At 38.7% G+C, this 21784-nt stretch overlaps 2 protein-coding genes across 2 annotated transcripts in view; one reads left to right on the forward strand and one right to left on the reverse strand.

Moving 5' to 3' along the window:
* LOC143882258 (protein REDUCED WALL ACETYLATION 3-like) overlaps positions 1-20776 on the forward strand; it is a 37239-nt gene extending 16463 nt beyond the window's left edge. The window contains exons 6-16 of the mRNA XM_077385763.1: positions 3614-3772; positions 17417-17566; positions 17688-17943; positions 18035-18153; positions 18285-18371; positions 18497-18585; positions 18685-18747; positions 18855-18911; positions 19867-19963; positions 20083-20241; positions 20486-20776. Coding sequence (XP_077241878.1) covers positions 3614-3772; positions 17417-17566; positions 17688-17943; positions 18035-18153; positions 18285-18371; positions 18497-18585; positions 18685-18747; positions 18855-18911; positions 19867-19963; positions 20083-20241; positions 20486-20491 — 1242 coding nt within the window. The 3' untranslated portion in view covers positions 20492-20776. The remainder of the gene's footprint in view (positions 1-3613; positions 3773-17416; positions 17567-17687; positions 17944-18034; positions 18154-18284; positions 18372-18496; positions 18586-18684; positions 18748-18854; positions 18912-19866; positions 19964-20082; positions 20242-20485) is intronic.
* LOC143881136 (uncharacterized) lies at positions 5098-6295 on the reverse strand. The gene is made up of 4 exons (XM_077384135.1): positions 6251-6295; positions 5778-6153; positions 5358-5689; positions 5098-5270 (listed from the first exon to the last, which is right to left on the reverse strand). The coding sequence occupies exons 2-4, from the start codon at positions 6134-6136 to the stop codon at positions 5197-5199; spliced, it is 765 nt and encodes a 254-aa protein (XP_077240250.1). The 5' UTR covers positions 6137-6153; positions 6251-6295; the 3' UTR covers positions 5098-5196.
* Positions 20777-21784: the final 1008 nt, after the last annotated feature.

Here is a 21784-nt window from a genome sequence, read left to right on the forward strand (position 1 = left end):
AGACATAAACACTTTGAAGGCTAAGTTGTCTCCCTTGGGGAGGGAACAGACTGCTCTATGAGGTAGTCTCATTGTTAGCTACAAAGCCAGTTGTGTGGATCTTTAATGGAAGTTCTCATCCAAGAGATGGTAGTTGGTCTGGGTCATGTTGTCCAAAATTGGCATGAGGAGGAAGTCGGTAGTGTCTCAGGGTTGGAGTTGTTTGAGGTTGTGTTTACTAGGAGACAAGTTTCAAATGGCTGTCATCTGTCTTCTTTTGCATTTACTTTGGAGCTTAAATTCCCTTCAACATTGGCTTTTCTTGTTTGATTTGATGATTTGAGAGCTTATATATATGGGTCCCACAAAAACATGGGTCCCACATTTTTTGAGGTGATCCAAAGCATTCATTTAGAAGGACTTTACATAGATAGGGTGTGTACCAAAAATAGGTCCATAGGATAATCCTAACCCATCCAAAAATAGAGGGGAAAATGGACAGACACTATAGGGGACAAATGTGCCCATTTTTGCCCTCCACTTTTGGAGGGGTTAGGATGATCCAATGGACCTGATTTTTGGTACACACCCTATCTATGATTTGGCCTTGCACATGAATGGTTTGGATCACCACAAAAAATGTGGGACCCATGTGTTTTGGCATTCTACCTCATTTAGCGTAAATGAGCTCTACCTCATTTACAGTAAGCCCTATATATATATATATATATATATATATATATATAGTTCAATTCCAAATAGCTGATCGGTTCAGAATGTATCAACAGAAATTTGCAATTGCTTGTTAACAAGCAAGCACATGACTGCTTCAGAAGAAGTATGTGGAATAGTCTTTGGATGATAGAAACACTAAGAGTATGAGCACCTCTGGTGAAGATTTTTTTCTCCATCTAAAATGCTGTTATGTTCGACATCTAAAATATCTAGTTGGAACATGTTGGAAGCATTAAACAAACCACTTGATGACATAAGCAAGACATGTCAGTTCCGCGTCATTCCGGCTGCCATATTGAAGAATACCTAATGTTGAAAGGTAGATCCTTAGTTTCTAGAGTGGGAAGCAAGTGTGAGAAGCGACGTAGGAAGCGAGGTGTTTAGAAAAGAGAAAATATGGGAAGCATAAGTTCTAAAGAAAATTAAGAGAAAATGTGTGGGAAGCGGCATTAGAAGTCAACATGAAGCATGTAGTAAGCCTCATTTGAAGCGAACAAGAAGTACATAGAAAGAGCAGCATTGTAGTAGGTTAGGGAGGAAGGGTTAATATAAGGCCTCATTTGAAGTGAACAAGTACATAGAAAGAGTAACATTATAGTAGGTTAGGGAGGAAGGGTTATATAGGTAATGATTGCACGTATACTTTTAGGAATTTACAGCTTCGCGTATTTTTTTCATGCATATTTAATGTTAAGTTTTTGGGAAAAAAATGCTCATAATTTCCATCTCAAGTTTGAAATGCACTCTTGTTTTAAATATGATCCTTTTTTTTAATGGTTTTAAATATGAGCCGTTAGCATTATATAAAAGAAAGAAAATATTCTTTTAGGAAGAAATAATCACCTACATAGGAAGTGAACCCTTGATTGCTTCAATCATTGACTCACCCAAATCGACACCCTTTTGTTATGGCTGATCTCATTTGAATTTAAGTTTTGAAGCACTGGTGAAAACATGCCCCTGTTTTACCAAGGATCCCCTCCTCCTTTTAAAGTTATTTTATTTAATGTTTAAAACCTAAACTGAGTCCCCTTCTTTTCCTATGGATTTATTAGGTAAATTTAGGTATATTATGTAGGTAAATTTACCTATATTAAGTATAATTGTGTAGGTATATTATTATGTTATGTTATTTAGGTGCATAATTAATATATGTAATTCATATATTTTTTTAGTTATGCATATAATTAGCCTATATTTTAAATGATATATTGAACTATATTTATTAGAAATTTGCTAGGTCTAAATGTGCCTGGGAAGGGGCGTGGGCAAAAAGATCTTTTACTTGTCAGTCGTGCATGTGGCTTTGCACGAGTGAACTTTCACCAGTTGAAACTTGTTTCTCCATCATCGACTGAAAGACTGAAACCCTAAGGTCTATATCTGCAAGAGAGGGTGTAGGGTGTAGGGGTGCAATTTGGGTCAGGTGGGCTTGAGCTTTTCTAAAAAATGAATGGGAATCAACCCAAACCCGACTCAATTTTATGGTAAAAGCTCAACAAAAATTCCTAAAATTTGACCCAAGTTGCACCTTTATTACAGGGCTGCTGCAGTCTGCAACATTGATGATGACAGCGGTGACCATATCTTCTTTTTTTTTGAAAGACATTGCTGACCATAATCTTAATCCACCTTCTCCTCTAATGAAGCAAAAGCAGCAGATGCAGATGAAATCCATATTTGCATATTTCGCTGTTTCTGTTTGAATCGATAACAGATTGAATGTGCTTCTCATACAAAATCAGAACCGCTCAACTCATCACTTCAGGAATCTGAAATGAGGATCTTTCTTCCACACACAAAAAATCGTCCTTTCTCTGATCAAAACCTTAAAGGAAACCATAACAAACCCGTTTCTTCGATTAGTTCCAGATTGAATCTGATTCTCAGCTTCTAGATTCTTTGGAAATTGCTGGTTGTTTCCTGTTTCAATCCAAAATTTTCAGATTTAGAACCGTGCCGATAATCCTAATTTCTGCATTTCTGGGAAATGGAACCAAAGAAATGGTTACTGATGGTGATTGCAAGAACTTGGTTGAACGTTGCATTCGTCAAGTACCAGGGGAAATGCCGTGATGATGATATCTAATGTTCTAGTAAATAAATTCAGGAAAAAAAACTCCAATGCAATTTAGTTCAACACCAATTACTACTCACCTTCAACCGTCTTCAAACACCACTAAGAGAGAAAACAAAGGCCAACAACATGAATTGATTGTTAAAACATATTTAATACATTATTTACTGCCTCAGTGAACTTTCTTCCAACCACCTCGTTGTTTTACTTTTTGTTTCCACCATATGGATAGTTACACATACTTCCAAAAAAAATGTGTTTATGTTTTCCATGCAAAAAAGGAATACTGAGTCATGTCAGAACCTGGATGACTTCACTAGTTAAACGGCACCATTGAATGGCTCTTTGGGGCAAGGATTAGGGTTAAACATGAAGGAAAGAATATAATGCTGAAGAGGTGCAAATTGGGATTTAGGTATGAGAAAAGGCTGTCTCAGCTCTCTCATACCTTTTCTTCTGTTTTAGCAGCATTGCAGGATGCAGCTGTATTGGACACAGCCACTCCCATAATAGATGGTGCGTGGAATTGGGTGTTCTGCACGTGTAATCAAAGATAAGAGCATCCATGAAATACTTCCTGTTGTTCAATCTCAGTTATTTATATGACTTCTATTTTATCTGAAGACAAACTATTGCTGCAATTCCTCAAATATGTAAATGATGTTTTTTCTCAATTTAGTGTCACATTTTATAAAAATGTCTTACATGTAAATGCTCTGACAGGAATTATTTACTTGAAAACATTTTTTCCATTATACTACTTTAAAGCTCGTATTATAAAACTTATATTCACATTGATAATCTGTGATTATTCGTTGACAGAACTACAGCCGCGACCTTTTCCTTTTTCTCTACATCATGCTCATCATAGTTTCAGCAATGACTTCTTTGAAGAAGCACCAAGATAAGTCAGCGTTCTCTGGGAAATCCTTACTTTATCTTAATCGGCATCAAACTGAGGAGTGGAGAGGATGGATGCAGGTAAACTACTCTTTTACCAGCACCTTTTGATGGATTTAATATCATTCTCTTTGTATGATTTGGTATTTCTGCTTTATCATTTTATAATTGGTGGGAGGTCTATGTGCTGGGAATGGTTCTGATTGTAGTTGTAACGACCCAAAACCAGATCGGGTCGCTACTAGCAAAAGAAACAACTAAAAATACAATATATATTTTTTAAAACATAAGAGAGAATTAGCTACTGCAAACCATCTATTAATTCTTATTCATTTAATCAATGCCAATTACATCATGTTCTAAAAAAAACACTACTACTAATATCATAAACCAAAATCCAGGGAATTGAAATATCAAACTATAGTCTCGCATAAAGGAAATCATCTATGGGATACGACGAAAAAAAAAAGATACGACGAACTCGTCATCCCCTAAAAAAAAACTCTATGAACTCTCCCCATCCTATGCTGCTTTATTATGTTTCTTCATTTGCGAAAGCTCCCTCTTCCTCTCCTACAAAACCTGTAGGGGAAACAGAGTGAGAGCAAGCTCATCAAGCGGCTCGCAAAGTAAGAGTAAACAAGAGAATTGAATTTACATTAGAATTTCTTATGAATCATGAATTAGCATTTCAGGATAGTAATATATAGAAAGATGAGAACAATAATATGAATGAGCTAGAAAAACCTAAAATAGGCATAAAAAAGACGTCATGGGGAGAATGGTCGGTGCCGGAGTTAGAAAAGGCCGGTGCCGGGAAAATGTCGATGGTGCCGGAGTTAGAAAAGGAGAATGGTCGGTGGATTGGCAGTGTTGTAGTTGTTCATATCACAATTTTAGATGGAGGAAAAAGTGTAGAATATGTTTGCAGGGTAAACTAGCTCTATCTCCTCTCCATCATCAATCCGGAGTAAGGAAATCATTCAACAATGGGTTTTCCTCAAAAACAAAGAATGATCTTGATGGTTGGTTGTGCTCTCCTTGCAAATATTTTAACTTTATATGGCGGGAAAAATGTCGATGGTGCTATCGGTCTGAACCAAGGTTGCCAGGGCGGGATTCGAAATCGGGATTCGATTCGGGAATCGAAAGCGGGATTCAAAGGTTCCGGGGACGGTTGGGAGCGGGATTCGATTTTTGGCCGGAGAGTCGTCGGGGATTAGCCGGGGATTCGTCGGAGAGTCGTCGGAGAGCGATAAAAAATAATAAAAGATAAAATTTAAGGAAAAATACCTAAAAATCAAAATCTAAGCATTCAACTGTACACCATTAAACATAAACATGATTCTCCAAATACTGAAATTATAACAGTTTTTCTTCATTCAGGAGCCAGGAGGCCAGGAGTCCAGGACTCCACCATTAAACAAAAAATTCAGTTTCCAAAAAGCGAAATATCAAAATTATTACAGAATTTCTCCAGTATTTTCAAATAAAAAGAATTAAAGTTAGGCTTTTCTCTTTCCCTTCGAATAAGCATGATCAGCTCGTCCTCTTCCTTCTCCTCTTCCTTCTACATTTTCTGTAAATGAAAAGTTTAAATAAATGAATTAATATTTATAAGACTAATATCTTCACTGGGAAATTGCAAGTGTTAAAGATTTTGTACCTCCCATTGTACGTTCTCCACGCCCCAGGAAACTAGTAATACGACCTTGAGTGTTGGATGGTCGTCCAATTTCAAGTTCCGAGCTACTGACCACTCTTGGAGTCCCAGATCCTGCAGCTTCGTCATTGTCATCTAAGTCACGAATAGTGAGTGAAGGACTTGAAAGTAATGACTGAGATGACGCACAAAATGTAGAAGGTCTAAGGAAATCATCATCGAGATCCTGCCATCGCATATCCTCCATTCTGATAGAGGAGTCATCCATAAGTGGGAGCTCTGGGTTGATGTCCCATTTTCTATTTGGTCCTTCTTTGTATGCAGCCGCATTAAATCTAAATAATAGATTCGAAATTAAATAAATAATCTGACATAAATAATAATAAAAAATTATTGCATGCAAAAACGAAACAAACTTTAAACCTGGATAGGAGTCGAAGATTTGAGTGGATGTACACAAGAGTATCAGCACGATGTGAATTTAAGCGATTACGCTTTACATTGTGAATGAAGCTATTCGTGCTCCATACTCTCTCTGCAGAAGATGTGCTGATAGGCTGTGAGAGAATTTTGATGGCCACTGACTGTAACTCTGGTACATGACTTCCATGAAAGTTCCACCATTTGGTCACACACACATTGGGATCTTTCGCATCCTCCCTGGCAAATTTACTGGAAAACCTTCCAACCCTTCCTATGAAATCATATAACTGACGTCTAATCGTACCACTCATCTCATCATCAGGGGAGAGATCCATAATGGCTTCATATACAGCATCCATGATTTCAGGGTCTTTATCTGAAAATAAAATTGAATAATCGATCAGTCGAAAACATAAATGAAGATAAATACAATTACATTATGAAAATTCACAATATGAGAAACAATTACATACCTGGGGTGACTCGTTTACCACCGCTTGGTGCTGGAATATTGAGATATGCAGGTCATAATATTTTGGAGTGAGTACATGAGCCAAGGCATGCATTCGAACATTCATCTTCCCCCATCGTCCCACCACAATACCATGAATATGATTGTACATGTCAGGCACATCTTTCAAGTTATCTTTTATTTGTCCTAACATATTGTCCATGCCTTCGTACACGTCTGATATCAGACAGCCTTCCTGTTTAGTGAACTTAATCATTTTATAGATGGGCTCTGTAATTAATAATGCCAATTTTATGTTCGTCCAAAATTCATCAGAGACTACACAAGTAGTTGTCATCTCGCCCCTCTCTGTCATCACTTTGTCGGTGCAAGCATTCAACCAATCTTTCCAAGCATCTGTTAATACTGTCATCTGCAACGCCTCCCTTACATCAAGAAGTCTCTTAAGTGTAGTATAATGAGTTGCAAATCTAGTCTTCGCAACTTTCAGCAACTCAAACTTCGAATTGCTTCTAAATATAGCAAGAGCCTGCAAATGATTGGTAATATATTTGACGACATCCTTGCAGGAACGGTAAGTCTCTCCAATCCAACCTAGGTGTTTATGCTTGGTCAAGTCTTTGAATATCAGATTTAATGTGTGAACCACATAAGGAGACCAAAATATGTGGGGATAAACTTTATTAACCTCTGTCCCAGCAAGCTTGCAATTGGCTGCATTATCTGTCAGCACTTGCACAACATTAAAAGGCCCTACTTCTTCAATGGCATCCAACAAAAACTTTGCAATGTTTTTCCCTGATTTCTCCACGGCAGAAAAGTCGTGCGCATAGAGAAACATTGAACCGAACATATTCGATGCCATTACATTAATCAGGGCTTTGTTCTTCACGTTTGTCCATCCATCAGAGACAATAGAAAGCCCATGTTCAGGCCATTTTTCTCTCACAACACCTAGATCTTTTGTTACATTCTCTTTCTCATGGTCCAATAAAGTTATTCTTGCTTTCTCATAAGAAGGCAACTTGTATCCAGGCACAAAATTGGCGGCAGTTATCATCTCTTGAAAATATGGAGATCGGAGGACGTTAAAGGGAATCCCATTGGCGGCAAAAAATCGTAGCACTTTATGATCAACATCGTCTCTATCCTTTGCTCTAAAAGACTTGCCAAGTGGTGATTCACCAACCTTACTTGAAGAAGTCGCACCGGAGCTGGAAGACTTGCCAAGCATGTCTAACCGTGATTTCTTCAGTGGCAGTCTCCCAGGTAAATTCTCTGCTCTTTGGACTTGGCTTCTGATGTGCTCTTGTAATTGTTTGTCTTTTGCAACTGCACTGCAATATGCTATTCCTTGACCTTGACCTCTTGGTGCTTTCACAGTGTAAACCTTCTTACAGTGCTTACATTTCCACTTTTTGGTTCCCCCATGTCCTTCGCCAGCTTTCTTTCCTTTGACTACGTGTGACCATAAAACTGTCGCTGACCTTGTGTTCGGAGCCAACACTATGTCCTCGTCATAATCTTCTTCCACATATTCTTCATCATAGTTGTATTCTAGGTCCCCTTCAAAAACTATGTCATCATCACCTACACCTTGGCCTTGAAATTCTTGGTCGACAGTCTCGTCCATCTTTCCTCAATTGCCTCCTGACAAAATCAAATTGTAAAATATTTGAATAGTATGATAGATATTTTCTACTGTGAGTGTCTTACATGCATGCATGCAAGGGTATGCAGCGGTAGGCTCAGGGTTGGGTTTCCATGGGAATTCCCGAGGGTATTCACTATTTTGCAGGGGGTAGGGTGAGAGTTGGGTTTCCCGTGGCGCAGTGTCGAATCCATTGGATTTATATCTAATAGACCGTCTTACGTGGGAATTCCCGAGGGTATTCACTATTTTGCAGGGGTAGGGTGAGGGTTGGGTTTCCCGTGGCGCAGTGTCGAATCTATTGGATTTATATCCAACAGACCGTCTTACGTGGGAATTCCCGAGGGTATTCACTATTTTGCAGGGGTAGGGTGAGGGTTGGGTTTCCCGTGGCGCAGTGTCGAATCTATTGGATTTATATCCAACAGACCGTCTTACGTGGGAATTCCCGAGGGTATTCACTATTTTGCAGGGGTAGGGTGAGGGTTGGGTTTCCCGTGGCGCAGTGTCGAATCCATTGGATTTATATCCAACAGACCGTCTTACGTGGGAATTCCCGAGGGTATTCACTATTTTGCAGGGGTAGGGTGAGGGTTGGGTTTCCCGTGACGCATTGTCGAATCCATTGGATTTATATCCAACTACCATTACATAAGCCCTATTTGAGAATACAAAATAGTAATCAACTAATTAACTATTACATAGATCTGAATATCTTATAACCGTTCAGCAAAATACATCATCAAAATACATCACTTGACTGTGCCTCACCAGTCCCATACCATTCCCAAAAATAGTTGTTCACCTCTCCAGGGGTGGGGTTGTTCTGAACGACAACGATGGTTCGCCGATTCCAGTCTCTATCAATCGCATTCACTGTCCTCTTCTTCAAGGATTGAGGACGAATGGAGTCTGGTACCGAAACATCCATCATCGCTATGTGATGTTGGGCTCCAAAGTACTGTCGGAGGATCCGAAGAGGCAAGTAAAAGGAAGCGCTCTGGAAACCCATTATCCGAACGCACTTCTGACCAGAAGTCTCGAGGACTGCAGAGGAAATGGGAGCCCATGGGAGAGTCCACTCAATGTCCTTACTTTCGCGACCCTTAAGCCATATAGCCCAACTGTCGTGATCATCGAATGAAACCAACACCTCCCGAGTATTAAAACTCCTCGTCCAGGCTCGTCTTGGCAAAGGTGGTGGAGCCAAAATTCGTAATTTCTCCACTAGCCAAACCTAAATAAAAAAAAGTTAGAAACAATAATTATCCATAACCAAGTACATCATTCAAGCATTTTTAATAAATCATCCAATACTTACATAAAGAATGACGGAACTTCCCAAGAAGTCAGATCCAGTAGATCGGCGAGCACTATCTAGGCTATAAAAAAGTTCCGCTAAGACAATAGGAGCTAGATTTGCACCTTGGCGAATTTGATCAACCAAGTCTACAAAATATAATGGAATCAAGTTTGATGACTCTGATCGGCCCGGAAAGAGAAACATTGGATAAGCACATAATGCTAATGCATTTTCACGGCAACGACGATACTCCATATCCAGTTCTCTACTTGGTAAAAAGACTTGTACTAGCTTATGCACGAAGATACTACTTGCCTGACGGTAGTGACCTAGGGACTTATGTGGCACGCCAATCAGACGGCTCAATGCCTTATCATATCCTTCCTTAAAGGAAGGCTTGAACATGGGACCATCAGGAGAAATGCGGAGCATCATGCAAATATCTTCATGAGTCGGATAAAGCTCTTGCATTCCAAAATGAAACACATGCAAATCTAGATCCCAACAACTGAATGCGGCACAAATCAAACCCCAATCGACACAGACAGTGGCAATATTGCGTAAGCTGCAGAGGCCCACCGTGCCAAGATTAACTCCTTCCACTTGATGCAACCCATTGATCCATGCCAGTAAACCATTGTTGAAGACTTCAGCCATTCCGCTCGCCATCACTCATAAAATCCCCACGTAGGCTCGTTATGTAGTCTCGTACTATTATCGAATGACAAATGATAAACAATATCTTATTAGCTCAAAAGATAGGCTAATAAGATAGGCCCACCGTAAGTCAGAGAGAAATTGAGTTTGTACAACTACAACTACAATGCTACAATCAGCACATTCAATTTGAGTCGGACACAAAAAATCAACAATTCAGCACATTCAATCATAAACAATATTTGATAAAAATATTTTTGCACAATGCTACAATCAGCTCATTCAATCTAAATAATATTCAATTTTGAACTCAAACTCAATTCTCAAATTCTAAAATTAATTGGGCCTAAATGTAATTTTGAATCAGTAAACACTTTTGGAATCAAAATTCACATCTCATCTAAGGAATATCAATTTGCAACACCTTTAGTGCCACTAACAAGATCATCCATCAGCCCCCTATTTAGCCAAGTATAGTTTTTTTCAAAAAGGTTTCAAAAAGGACAGTGGGGCAACTTCTAAGGATGATCCAAAGACCAAAGTTGCAAAGTCCAAAGTCCAAACCAAATGAATGGTTTGGATCATCCTATCAAGTGGGCTCCACTGTACTTTTGAAAAATCACTTAGTTGTGCAATATTAAAACATGGTAGTGCTAAACTGCTAACATCAGTAGCCAAAAGCCACTGCCAAACCCAAAGTTATCAGCACTACTGTATTTTGATGCGGGCACTCCTTAGTCCTTAGTCCTCACTTTATTAAAAATTTAAAAGTATGGTATGGCCTGCACTACAGGATGATCCAAACCGTCCATTAGATGGGCCACGACCTAAATAGGTTGGGCCCCAAAAATCATTTCCATAGGTTGATCACTTGATCCTAACCCTCCGATCTATAGAGGGTTAGGATCAACTCTCAAACATTCAGATCGGAGGGTTTGAGAGTTGATCCTAACCCTCACCCTCTAATCTATAGAGGGTTAGGATCAACCTATGGAAATGATTTTTGGGGCAAAAAAACTTTTTTAGGCCGTGGCCCATCTAATGGACGGTTTGGATTATCCTGTGGTGCGGGCCATGCCATACTTTTTAATAAAAATACAAAAATTCAAAAATCGTGGATTATCCAAAGTTCCAAACCGTGAGGATTATCCACGGTTTGGATTATCCTGTGGTGCGGGCCATGCCGTGAGGAGTGCCCTCATCAAAAATTCAAAAATCAAAATACATCCCACATGAGTCAACCGACCATTTCACAGAAACTGTGTGAGAATGGTTTCTCACAGAAACCATTCCCACACAGAAAACCCATCCCTTTTTTTTAGTTTTTTCAAAAAAAATATATAATACATACATTTCCTTCTTCTTCTTCTTCTTCTTCTTCTTGTCGGCGGGAATCGCGGTGAGAGAGAGGGGCGGCAGTGAGAGAGGAAAGGGGGAGATGGGCGGCTGTGAGGAGGAGGAGAAGAGGGTTTTTTTTTTTTTTTTTTCGTTTTTTAGGGTTTTATTAGCTTTTATAGGTTTTAAAATGAAATTACAAAAATAACCCCACTCAAAATATCACCCTTACTGTTAAAAATAGGCTATAAATGTAATTTCACGTCAAAAAGTTGGGATTCGCGATTCCCATCACTAAAAGACCGGATTTGATCTTATGGGAATCGCGGTTTTAAATTATGTGATTCCCGAATCCAAATGACTAAAAACCGCAGATTTTATTTCCATAAAACGCGTATTTACCATTCCCGAATCGCGATTCCGGTGGAAACAGAATCACGATTCCCAAATTACGATTCGCGATTTCGATGGAATGGATTCGGGTTCAGAATCGGGGAATCGAATATAATTACGATTCCGATTCGCGATTCGGGGAATCGAGAATCCCCAACTCCAGGTGCGAATCCTGCTTCTCTGGTCTGAACACCCATCTAAATGGGTTGTCCGTGATAGTTTCAAGTCGGATCCGTTGGAGAAAGTGGAGGCGGATAATCGATCGCCTGATTGAGGTAAAGTTTCTTTTCTTAAGGGTAGTGGGAGCTCGGCCTTTTCCATTTTCGGCAAGGAAGTGCTTACTCGCATGGATTCCCTAAAAGCTTGTTTAGTTGGAAAAACCGAATGGCAATTTCCGATCCCTGAAGGCCCTTTGGTCCTAGGCACAAAAAGAAGGGGACTCTCCCTCCCTGCTTTGCCCTTGTACTCTTGCGGAGGATTCAGTTCTTTTAATGTTCGAATTTGAATCCAGGTATCTAAAATCCTAGACTTGGGACCTAAAGCCCTTGGAAATCAATTAATTTCTCTCCTACCATGGAATAAGGATTTTATTCAAGGGGAAGAAACCCTCTGGTTCAATTTTTATGGTATCCCTTTACATGTTTGGGCTGTCTCAACAGTGGAAGCCCGAGGAAGCTTATTTGGAAAAGTTCTGGAAACCAATATGGAAGGTAATAATATGCACTGTATGAGCTTTGTATGAGCTAAAATTTTGGCCCTTGGTGGCGTTTCAATAGTTCCTGTGTCAATATTAGAGTTCTTGATAAGGTTTATGCAATTGTGATTGATATTCAGAGACATCAATATACTAAAAATGGCGATTCACAACCCAGTAGTTCTTCGGGTTTTTCTGTTCCGTATGCCTCTCTGCCGGGAGGGGATTCACCGCCGATTGGGGTGTCCGTGCTGCTTGTGGGTAAGCTTCTTGTTGATTCAAATTTCAAATTTACAGGTAGCGTCTATAAGGGCTCTGAAAAAATCCAGGTGGATCCCGTACTGACAAGCCTGGGTCAGAGGAGCAAGAGCTTTGACTATATTGCCCCTAGGAAAAAAGTTGCTTGGACGGATTTTTCTGGAAAAGGTCCTCTTGATAGGACCCTCGGAACCTCTGTTTGTCCTTTATCTAAGGCCGACATTTCCACTCCTAGACGCAAAAGAGATTTTTTGGGCACATACTCCAGGTCGGATGGTCTTCTATTAAAAATTAGGAAAGTGATTAATTTTCGAGATGGGAGAAGGTATGATGGCACAAAAGAGGTGACTAATCGGCTCCGGTCACACAAGAGTACTATGATGCACCGCTGAATGCTGTTCTGGATTTGATTCCGGGCCCTAGGAGGCGTGGGGTGTTCAAGATCCTAAAGTCGTTGGCCAAAAGAAAGGGGATTTGATTGGTCTGGTGGCTTAGTCCACATGGGCCAGGGAGATGTTTTCTTTTGAAAATCTAATTGGAAGTCTCGAAGTTCTAGGACCTGTAAAAATATTACTTGGGAAGATGTTTTGGTTTTTTTGGGAAGGGATGGCTTGCTTGAATATAGCAAATAGCAGTAATAAGCATTAATTCCTTAGATATCTCTGGAAACCTGGGATAGCAGTAGCTAAGCTCTCAAGATCCTTGTAGAAATGGATCATTTAGACCCCCAGGAATCTTCTTGCGCTGGAAGTCGAAAGCAAAACCTCTTCATGGAAATTATGGTGTTGAACACGATTCTTCAAAAGATAAGAGGAGTGTCATATGTTGATGAGTTAGCAGTAGCTAATGGCTTCAACGCTAGGCATGGAAATCGGCCAGATCGGCCTGAGGATAGGTTGACTCGGAATAGAGTATGGCTTGCCTCTAGGGAGTTGGCAATTTCTGTTTTGGAAGGTGAAATCGCATCTCGATCTTCCCCTGGATTCATGGGCAGGCCTTTGGGAGCCGAAGATGAGTGCTTGCCGATTTCCCTTCTCCAAAGCTTCCTTGATGAGCTTTGAAAATGTTCGTATTGACTATTGAGGGTAATGAGTGATAGTTCGTGCTAGGGCGATGATGTTGCAGACATGGATCTTCAATGTAATTTATCTATGTGAGAATGCTTGCAAGTTACTGCTTAATGGATGGTGAGACTAAAAGTGAACATGGAGAGAACATGTTCTAAGACGTCCCTGTTTAATCTTCTTGGATTCATCGGCTGAGAAGGGGTATATGAGGGTTTAGGAGTCTTTGGTAAGGCTGGGGGGTGGAGGGGGTTATTCGTGGCTTGATTTTGAAGAATTATCGGACCTTTTTGTTTAGGGATATAATCCTGCTCTTTATCTGTTGACTCTATGTAATGTTTGTAGGGACTTCTGGTCCCCACTGTGATTTTCATAGATTCAATAAAACTGTCATCTTTTAAAAAAAATATAATATGAATGAACAATGTAAAAGAGAATAACACATCTACGTGCATATGTGTGTGCAACAAGTGTTGTAAGGCGGTTACCCCCAAGGTCATACGGCATTTCACACCCCTTTTCTTTTTCTCATTTTCTTTTCCGGTTCATTTCATAGTACATATAAATATATCGGTCGTCAACCTTGACCGCAAACCACCCGCCTATAAGTAGGGCCCTCTTTAGGATTTTTCATCAGGATCACAGTTATCTGCCCATCCACTTCGGGGTTTTTCCCATCAATATCCATTGCCAACCCAATGCCGTACGCTCTCCTCAGGCTTGGCTTTTGACATCTCGTCCAAGGTTGGCCGCTTTGCCTCCCTCCCGTTCCTACATGCTATGCACACAACATGTAATGTAAATCATACGTACCTCTTCTCTCTCTCTATCATGAGGAATTAATTTGCACCTGTCAATGGTTAGCCATCCATTTCCCACATGGTATCAATCAATATATTTAATGGTTCTATAAGAATATGTCTAAACAGGAGGCAAGAACATCATCATAACGAAACAATACTGTAATCAATGTTTTGAAAATCGGAATCAAATCGTAAATCGAAATCAGGGTCGAATCGTATCGGATTGTAAATCGTATCGTAAAACGTTAGATTCATTCAAAAATATTAAAAAAATATGTATAATAAAGATTACAAATAAATTAAAGAAAAAAAAGCCAATTATTCATTTTTCATCAAATTCATTAATTCAAACAAAAACTACCATGATTAGCATTCAATATCGTAATACGAATTGTTTGCTGACAAACTTGACACATACTAATCATCTAATTCTCATCCAAACCATGCATCTTGGTTAATAATCTTTAAAAAAAGACAAGATCATATCAATTCTCAAAGTCTCAAACATCAAATGACAAATATTAATCATAAAAGACGGGAATTGATGTTGTCCTTAATATGGTAGTCTCCCACTTCGACTCCTACCTCGATGTGAGTAATGCCCTCAACAAATGCTTTGTGCTCGGCTGGTTCGATTCGTTCGAAGTCCTACTCCTCCTCTGTCTTCTTCCTTCTAATGAGAGGGATTTCAAAGGCTTCTTGTAATGTAGAAAGGAAATGAGGTCTTTTGCAAGAAAGACATATTTTCTTTTATACAAAACTTAATTTGGATAAATCACATAAATCGTATGAATCATACGAATTATGATCGAATCGTAAGATTCAATAAAAAATCATAAGATTCATACAAATTAAGATTCAATCATGGGATTCAAATCGTTTTGCCTAAGAATCGTAAATCGAACCGTAAATCGTAAGATTTTCAAAACAATGATTGTAATATCAAAACTATTATTGTACGAGTGAAGCTACCACTTGCCTTAGTGTTTTGAACGCGAAAAGAGATGAAAGTCTCGAAGTATCTAAGCGAAAATCAACCTGAAATGATTACATAGTCATGATGTTATTTAGGTTACCTACAAATCATTGTTTCTTCTAAGTTATTTAGGATTTATTATTCTCCTCAAGTTTCTATCCGTTTTTCAGTCATTATATACCTTTAGAATTACATTAGGATTACTTTTAAGGTAACTCCACTTACATACATATAACTACCGTGCAAAGAGTTTCTTTATATAGTTTTAGCATAAGAAAACTTCACCTATTGCACCAAAATAACACTTTTAGGTGCTGATTTTCAAAAGCATTATGGTTCCTACACTATGCAAGTCAAACGCATATTATGACTTGATTAAATACATCTTTTTAACACTATCCAACTCACACAATCTGATTTTTAAAGAAAATAGCAATCGAGACTTTTATCTTCCTCTTAAAAGTTAGATTTTTAAGAAAACAACATCCATGTTACACACAGGGACCGATTTTTACGAAAACAGTTGTATTATGGCTCATTTATCATACGTACAAGCTTATTTTTCCACAAAGATATCCTAATATATTATAAAAATTACATACAAGATGCTGTTTTTTGAAAAAACACACTCCTTGGTGGCCAAAAGATCACACGCATGGGCTGTTTTTATGAAAAACAGTGCCTTGCCTTATAAATTATATGAATTGATTTTGCAAGAAAACATTACCTTAGTGTATATAATTCACACGCATAGTGCTGTTTTTGTGAAAACAGTTTATCTATTGCATATAAATTACGTATACAAAATCTGATCTGTGGAAAACAGATTTTATTCAATATGAAGATCGTAAATATGTGCTGATTTTTCATGAAAACAGCCACCTAGTGAAATACACGCATACACACACACGGACGATATTTACTAAGAATTTGTTACAGTAAAGACCCTAGTGGGGTCGGTCTTTACACACTTGAATGGACTGTTTCTCCATCCGGATTTCCCTCTCGAAAGCATCTTACTACATCCCATTTATTGCATTGCTTGTTCGCAGAGTGAACCCTGTTTGGTTATCACCTCCCATTTAAGGTAATAATGTCATGAAAGATTTAGAAAGGTAAATTTTGGAAAATGATGAAAGCACCCCTGGGGCCTCTTTGTTTGCCGCTAAAAATTATTTGCACACAATCTTATATGCATGTAGTCTTAACATTATTACATCGAAGACAACATTGTCAAAGATGCTCACCCTTTCTGTTTCACACAATACCAACACACATAAATATGCAGATAATTTAGCCTTCAGGGGTAGACTGGGTTTTCTGCTATTTCTTCCAATGTTGGAAGCATACGTATGATTATTCATCATTACTTGATTTTTTCCATGTTGTGCCATATGTTGTGTAACATGCAATCATATCAATGCTTCAGTATTCTTCTATGTTAAATCTGAATTTCTTGAATAGGCTTATGTTTTCTGTAGCTTATATGATTATTCTTCTTCTCAAGCCATCCACCCATTCATCAGTGTTGGTCAAGGTTTTTTCTACTCAACTCAACACAACTAAGCTTTTGTCCCAAACTAGTTGGGGTCGGCTAATGAATCCTTTATAAAGTTTTCATGAAGAAGGTGAAAGAGTCTACCCGACTCAAATTGACTAAGTCTAATCCTGACACTAGTTGGGTTCGTATACATGGATCATTTTCTTCCATTCTATCCCATCCAAGGTCATGTGGGTCCACTGTATTATTTTGGATTTACTTGCGTTAGGTGCGGAGATATCGGTCTAGGAACCTCTATAGATCAGAGGGTCGGGATTATCCTATGGAGATGATTTTTGAGGAGTGGCCTAAAAAAGGAGAGAGAGAGAGAGTGGGGGGGTTATAGGAAATTCCATCCATATTTTACTGTATGATATGAATTGTTTCAATATTTCATCCATAAATTACTGTATAATATGAATTGTATCGTTGCCTAGCCTGCATTGGGGACTTTCTGTGATTAAGAGTTCCTTTCCTTTTGTGTTTCCCTCAGGTCTTATTTTTGATGTACCACTACTTCGCTGCAACAGAGATATATAATGCAATTCGAGTGTTCATTGCCTGTTATGTCTGGATGACAGGATTTGGGAACTTCTCATATTATTACATTCGAAAGGATTTTAGCCTTGGACGTTTTGCTCAGGTTCCATCATGATTGTTTCATCCCATCACTGTTTTTACAATCAGAAGTGATATGTATTCTGATTTATCTTTCTTTCTCTGACCAATCTAAAAGATATATATTTCTTGTCTTTCAAATGTAGATGATGTGGCGGCTAAATTTCTTGGTGACTATTACCTGCATTGTCCTTAATAATGACTACATGCTGTACTATATTTGTCCCATGCACACACTTTTCACTCTTATGGTGTATGGAGCACTCGGAATCTTCAACAAGTATAATGAGAATGGGTCAGTGATGGCTTTGAAGATCATCATGTGTTTTTTGGTGGTTATCTTCGTTTGGGAAGTTCCTGGAGTTTTTGAAATTCTCTGGAGTCCTTTGACATTCCTACTAGGTTAGTCACCTAATTAGCTTCATTATGCTTCATCCAGTGCACTGTAGGGCTATTGGCTAATTTACAACCATAATAATGCTCTCGGATGCAGGGTACACTGATCCAGCTTCAAAACGAGATTTTCCTCGCTTGCATGAATGGCATTTCAGATCAGGACTCGATCGCTATATCTGGATCATTGGAATGATATATGCCTACTATCATCCTACTGTAATTTCTTGCACACCTTTTGTGTAGTTTGATCAGCCACACTCATTATGGTTCTAGCGTACCGTGTGATTGATGAAGTTGCTTTCCGGGTGTAAAGGTTGCTGAACTTTTGAAGCCTTTTTTTGTCGTAGGTTGAGAGGTGGATGGAGAAATTAGAAGAATCTGAAACCAAGCGGAGGTTGTCAATTAAAACAACCATTGTGGCGCTTTCATTAGTGGTAAGTTGCATGGTTTTTGTCGGTGATGTCTCTATTAACGTGATCAATTATCTCCTGTGTATCAATAACTTTACCTCTTTCCAATCTCTAGGAATTGTCTGGTTTAATTCTTCTTATTCGTGTAGGCTGGTTATATGTGGTATGAACATATTTACAAGCTGGACAAGGTTACATACAATAAGTTCCATCCTTACACATCATGGATTCCCATAACGTGCGTATGGGGGAGTTTTTATTGTGTAGTAGTAGTTTTTGTTGTAGTTCTAATCTAATATGCTATTTATAACTTGCCTCTGTTTCATTTGTTCTCCAGTGTTTACATCTGCTTGCGAAATTTTACACAACAGCTTCGTAATTTTTCTTTGACACTCTTTGCGTAAGTGCCATCCACATGATTGATTTTTGTTCCCCTTTCAAGCTCCAAAGCTTTTGGTTGACCAACATTTGCAGTGTTCTCCATTTTTAATGGCTCTCTGTTTTTAGGTGGCTTGGCAAGATAACACTGGAAACCTACATTTCCCAGATCCATATCTGGCTGAGGTTTGTGAACTTCCACTGCACCTCTCTAATTGTTTCAGTTCATATCCGGTGCCGTACAGTTATTTAGTTCCGTGTGTAATTAACTAGGTTTGAGACTGACAGAAGAACATGTCTGAGTCTGCTCGAAAAAACATAATTGATTTTGCCCCCCTGCTTCCATTTCATTTGTTTCTGAAAATTTTCCCTATCGTAGCTAATGGATTGGCTTTTTTTCTAAATGAACTGTCAATCTCCCACTTAGTAAACCTGTTTCTATCAGACTATCAGAGCTTCAAAATGGCAATCTAAGAAGAGAAATTGAATCTGCTCTGTCATGCATATACTTCTAGGTTCTGTAAGGGCATGTGTTGGCAACCGTGAAAAATTATTTCATAGAATATTCGTGGGCCCAACTGTTAAATAGGAGCTGAGAAGGAAGGAGAGACTTATTTCATGGAATATTCATGGGCCCAACTGTTAAATAGGAGCTGAGAGGGAAGGAGAGAGTTCAGGGGGCATGAGTGGAAGGAGCATGGAGATTTTATGAGAAATCCCTAAAAACAGTAAAAAAAACCCTACTTTAAATTGAGTATTTTTCCTGTTTTTCGGGGGCTTTTCATGTTCTCTCATTCCCACCCTTTCAAAGTCTCTCTTTCTCTGCCCATCCTTCACAACAACTGGCCCCACTAATATTCCATAGAATTTTTTTTACCTTTTCAATGGTTGCCAAACTTGCCCTAAATCTCTACATTGTATCCTTTTGTATGTCCAATGGTTATAGTTTGCCTCGCGATGTTTTAATTTATCCATAGACTTTTTTAGAGTACATCAGCGTTGCCACATCTGACAGCGGTACATCCATAAGGCTTTTACTCGGTATTTCTGGAAATTGTTGTGTCCAAGTCTCCAAGTTCAAAATGCTGTCCTTACAAATTTTAAAAATATGTTTTTGAATTTTCTCCTCATGAATCCGCAGGTCAAACATGCCCAATGGACAGCCTAAGTGGCTCCTTTGTCTCATTCCAGATTATCCGATGCTCAACTTCCTGCTTACAACTGCCATTTATCTCCATGTAAGTGTACCACATCTTGACCCTTAAAAACGTCTGAAGGAAAAAAAAAGTATTCTTATTTCAGCACATAGTTGTGCCACTTTTACTTGCTCCTCAGTCCCAGTGTTTTGCATTTCCAGATATCCTACAGGCTCTTCACGCTGACAAGTTCGCTGAAATCTCTCTTCATTCCCAGTAAAGATAACAAGCGTCTGTTGTACAATTTAATAGCTGGAGCTGCTATTTCCCTCTGCTTGTATTTTATTTCATTGATTCTTCTTCAGATTCCTCTACTTGGGGTGAGCTTTCTAACTTCTGTTAGTATCAGAAACTTAAGAAACTGCTCAAGCTGAACTTAGGCCCTGTTTGTTTTGGAGTTTGAGAACCGATTGTGGGTCCAAAAGTGACTATTAGACTCAAATTTGTGTTTAATTTTAAGTCCAATAATCTTTCTGGACTCACAATCGGTTCTCAAAATCTAAAACTAACAGGCCCGTAATCTTTCTTTATCATATGAAATAATCAACTGTTACGTTTCCACAGGCCTGATGGATTGAGATCCCTTGATGGTTTCAAGGTGATTTGTTTGATGAAAACCGAAAAATTTCCGGTTCCAGTTAATAAGTGGATCGGAGCTGAAGGTTTTGTTTGAGAATCAGGCTTATGACGCTAGCGTTATAATTTTATTTTGAAGAAAAGTGTATCCAAATATCTTGAATTGTGCTTTTGTATCTGGCGCAAATCTATGGAGGAAGAGGGAAAGGATATGTTGAGCAGAATAGTAGTATGGACAGAAAGGAGAGGAGATTCATGGAGGGGAGGTAAATTTGTTTTTTTGCGTTCTTCTTGAAGATGGCCATTTATCTTTGTTCATTTTTTTCAGCTGGTAAGAAGCTGATGGCAATGGAGGCCGTTGATATGATTCATGTGGTAGCAAATAAATTCAACACTCAAAATCTATTCTCTTCTTCTGTCTCATTCTTGTGGTGTAAAATAATAAATGTCTTTTTTATAGGAAAGCTGGGGTTGAACCAAAGAACCCCCAAGGATGGGCAAGATTGGCAAACATGAAAAAAAGAAAATAATTCCATGGAGTAGTTGTTTACCTAGACCATGTTTGGGAGCAATAAAAAAAATTCCGTGGAATATTAGTTTATCCACTGCTGGGAGATGAGCAAGGAGGATGGGAGGAAATAATTAAGAGTGCATGAGTGAGAAGAGGGTGAGCAAGTGGCTAAACATGGGCATAGAGGGCTAGTGAGAGAGAGATTTGAGGGTGAGGTAAGATGGGGCCAGAAATCAGAGGAAAAAAAAATCCTTGTTTAGAATTAAGTTTTTATTTTCGCCCACTCTCCTCACTCGCCACCTCAACTCTCTCGTTCTCCATAGCCTCTCACATTAGGGAAATCAGGATTCGCCATTTTTTTTCTTTTTTTATGCATTTTCCGTTAGATTAGACGAACCATCTTTTTTTAAGACAAAATTAACTTGTTTCTTAACAAATGGGTGGGAACTCAAGGCTGAAACTCGGTTCTTCCAAAAAAAAATAATTCTTGGGACTTTTGTGGAACAAAAAACTTCCTGGAAAATTGGTGGTGGGAAAAAAAAAAACTCTCTGGAAGTATCCCGGTAAAATAAAAATCCCATGTTTGGTTGACCGGACTATGATGGGACAAAAATTCCCGGTAAAATAAAAATTTAATAATCTTTAGTGAAACAGCCTACCCCTCGTATAATAACAACACCCATTCTAGTTTTTAGTTAAAATTCTTTCTTTTTGGAGATTTTCACTAATGTTGGATGATTTACTAGGGCTGCAACTCGAGCCGGGTTTTACCCGAC

Source organism: Tasmannia lanceolata, unplaced genomic scaffold (assembly GCF_043159265.1).
Source record: "Tasmannia lanceolata isolate RefF3 unplaced genomic scaffold, GAP_Taslan_0.1 ptg000007l, whole genome shotgun sequence".
Classification (NCBI taxonomy): Eukaryota; Viridiplantae; Streptophyta; class Magnoliopsida; order Canellales; family Winteraceae; genus Tasmannia; species Tasmannia lanceolata.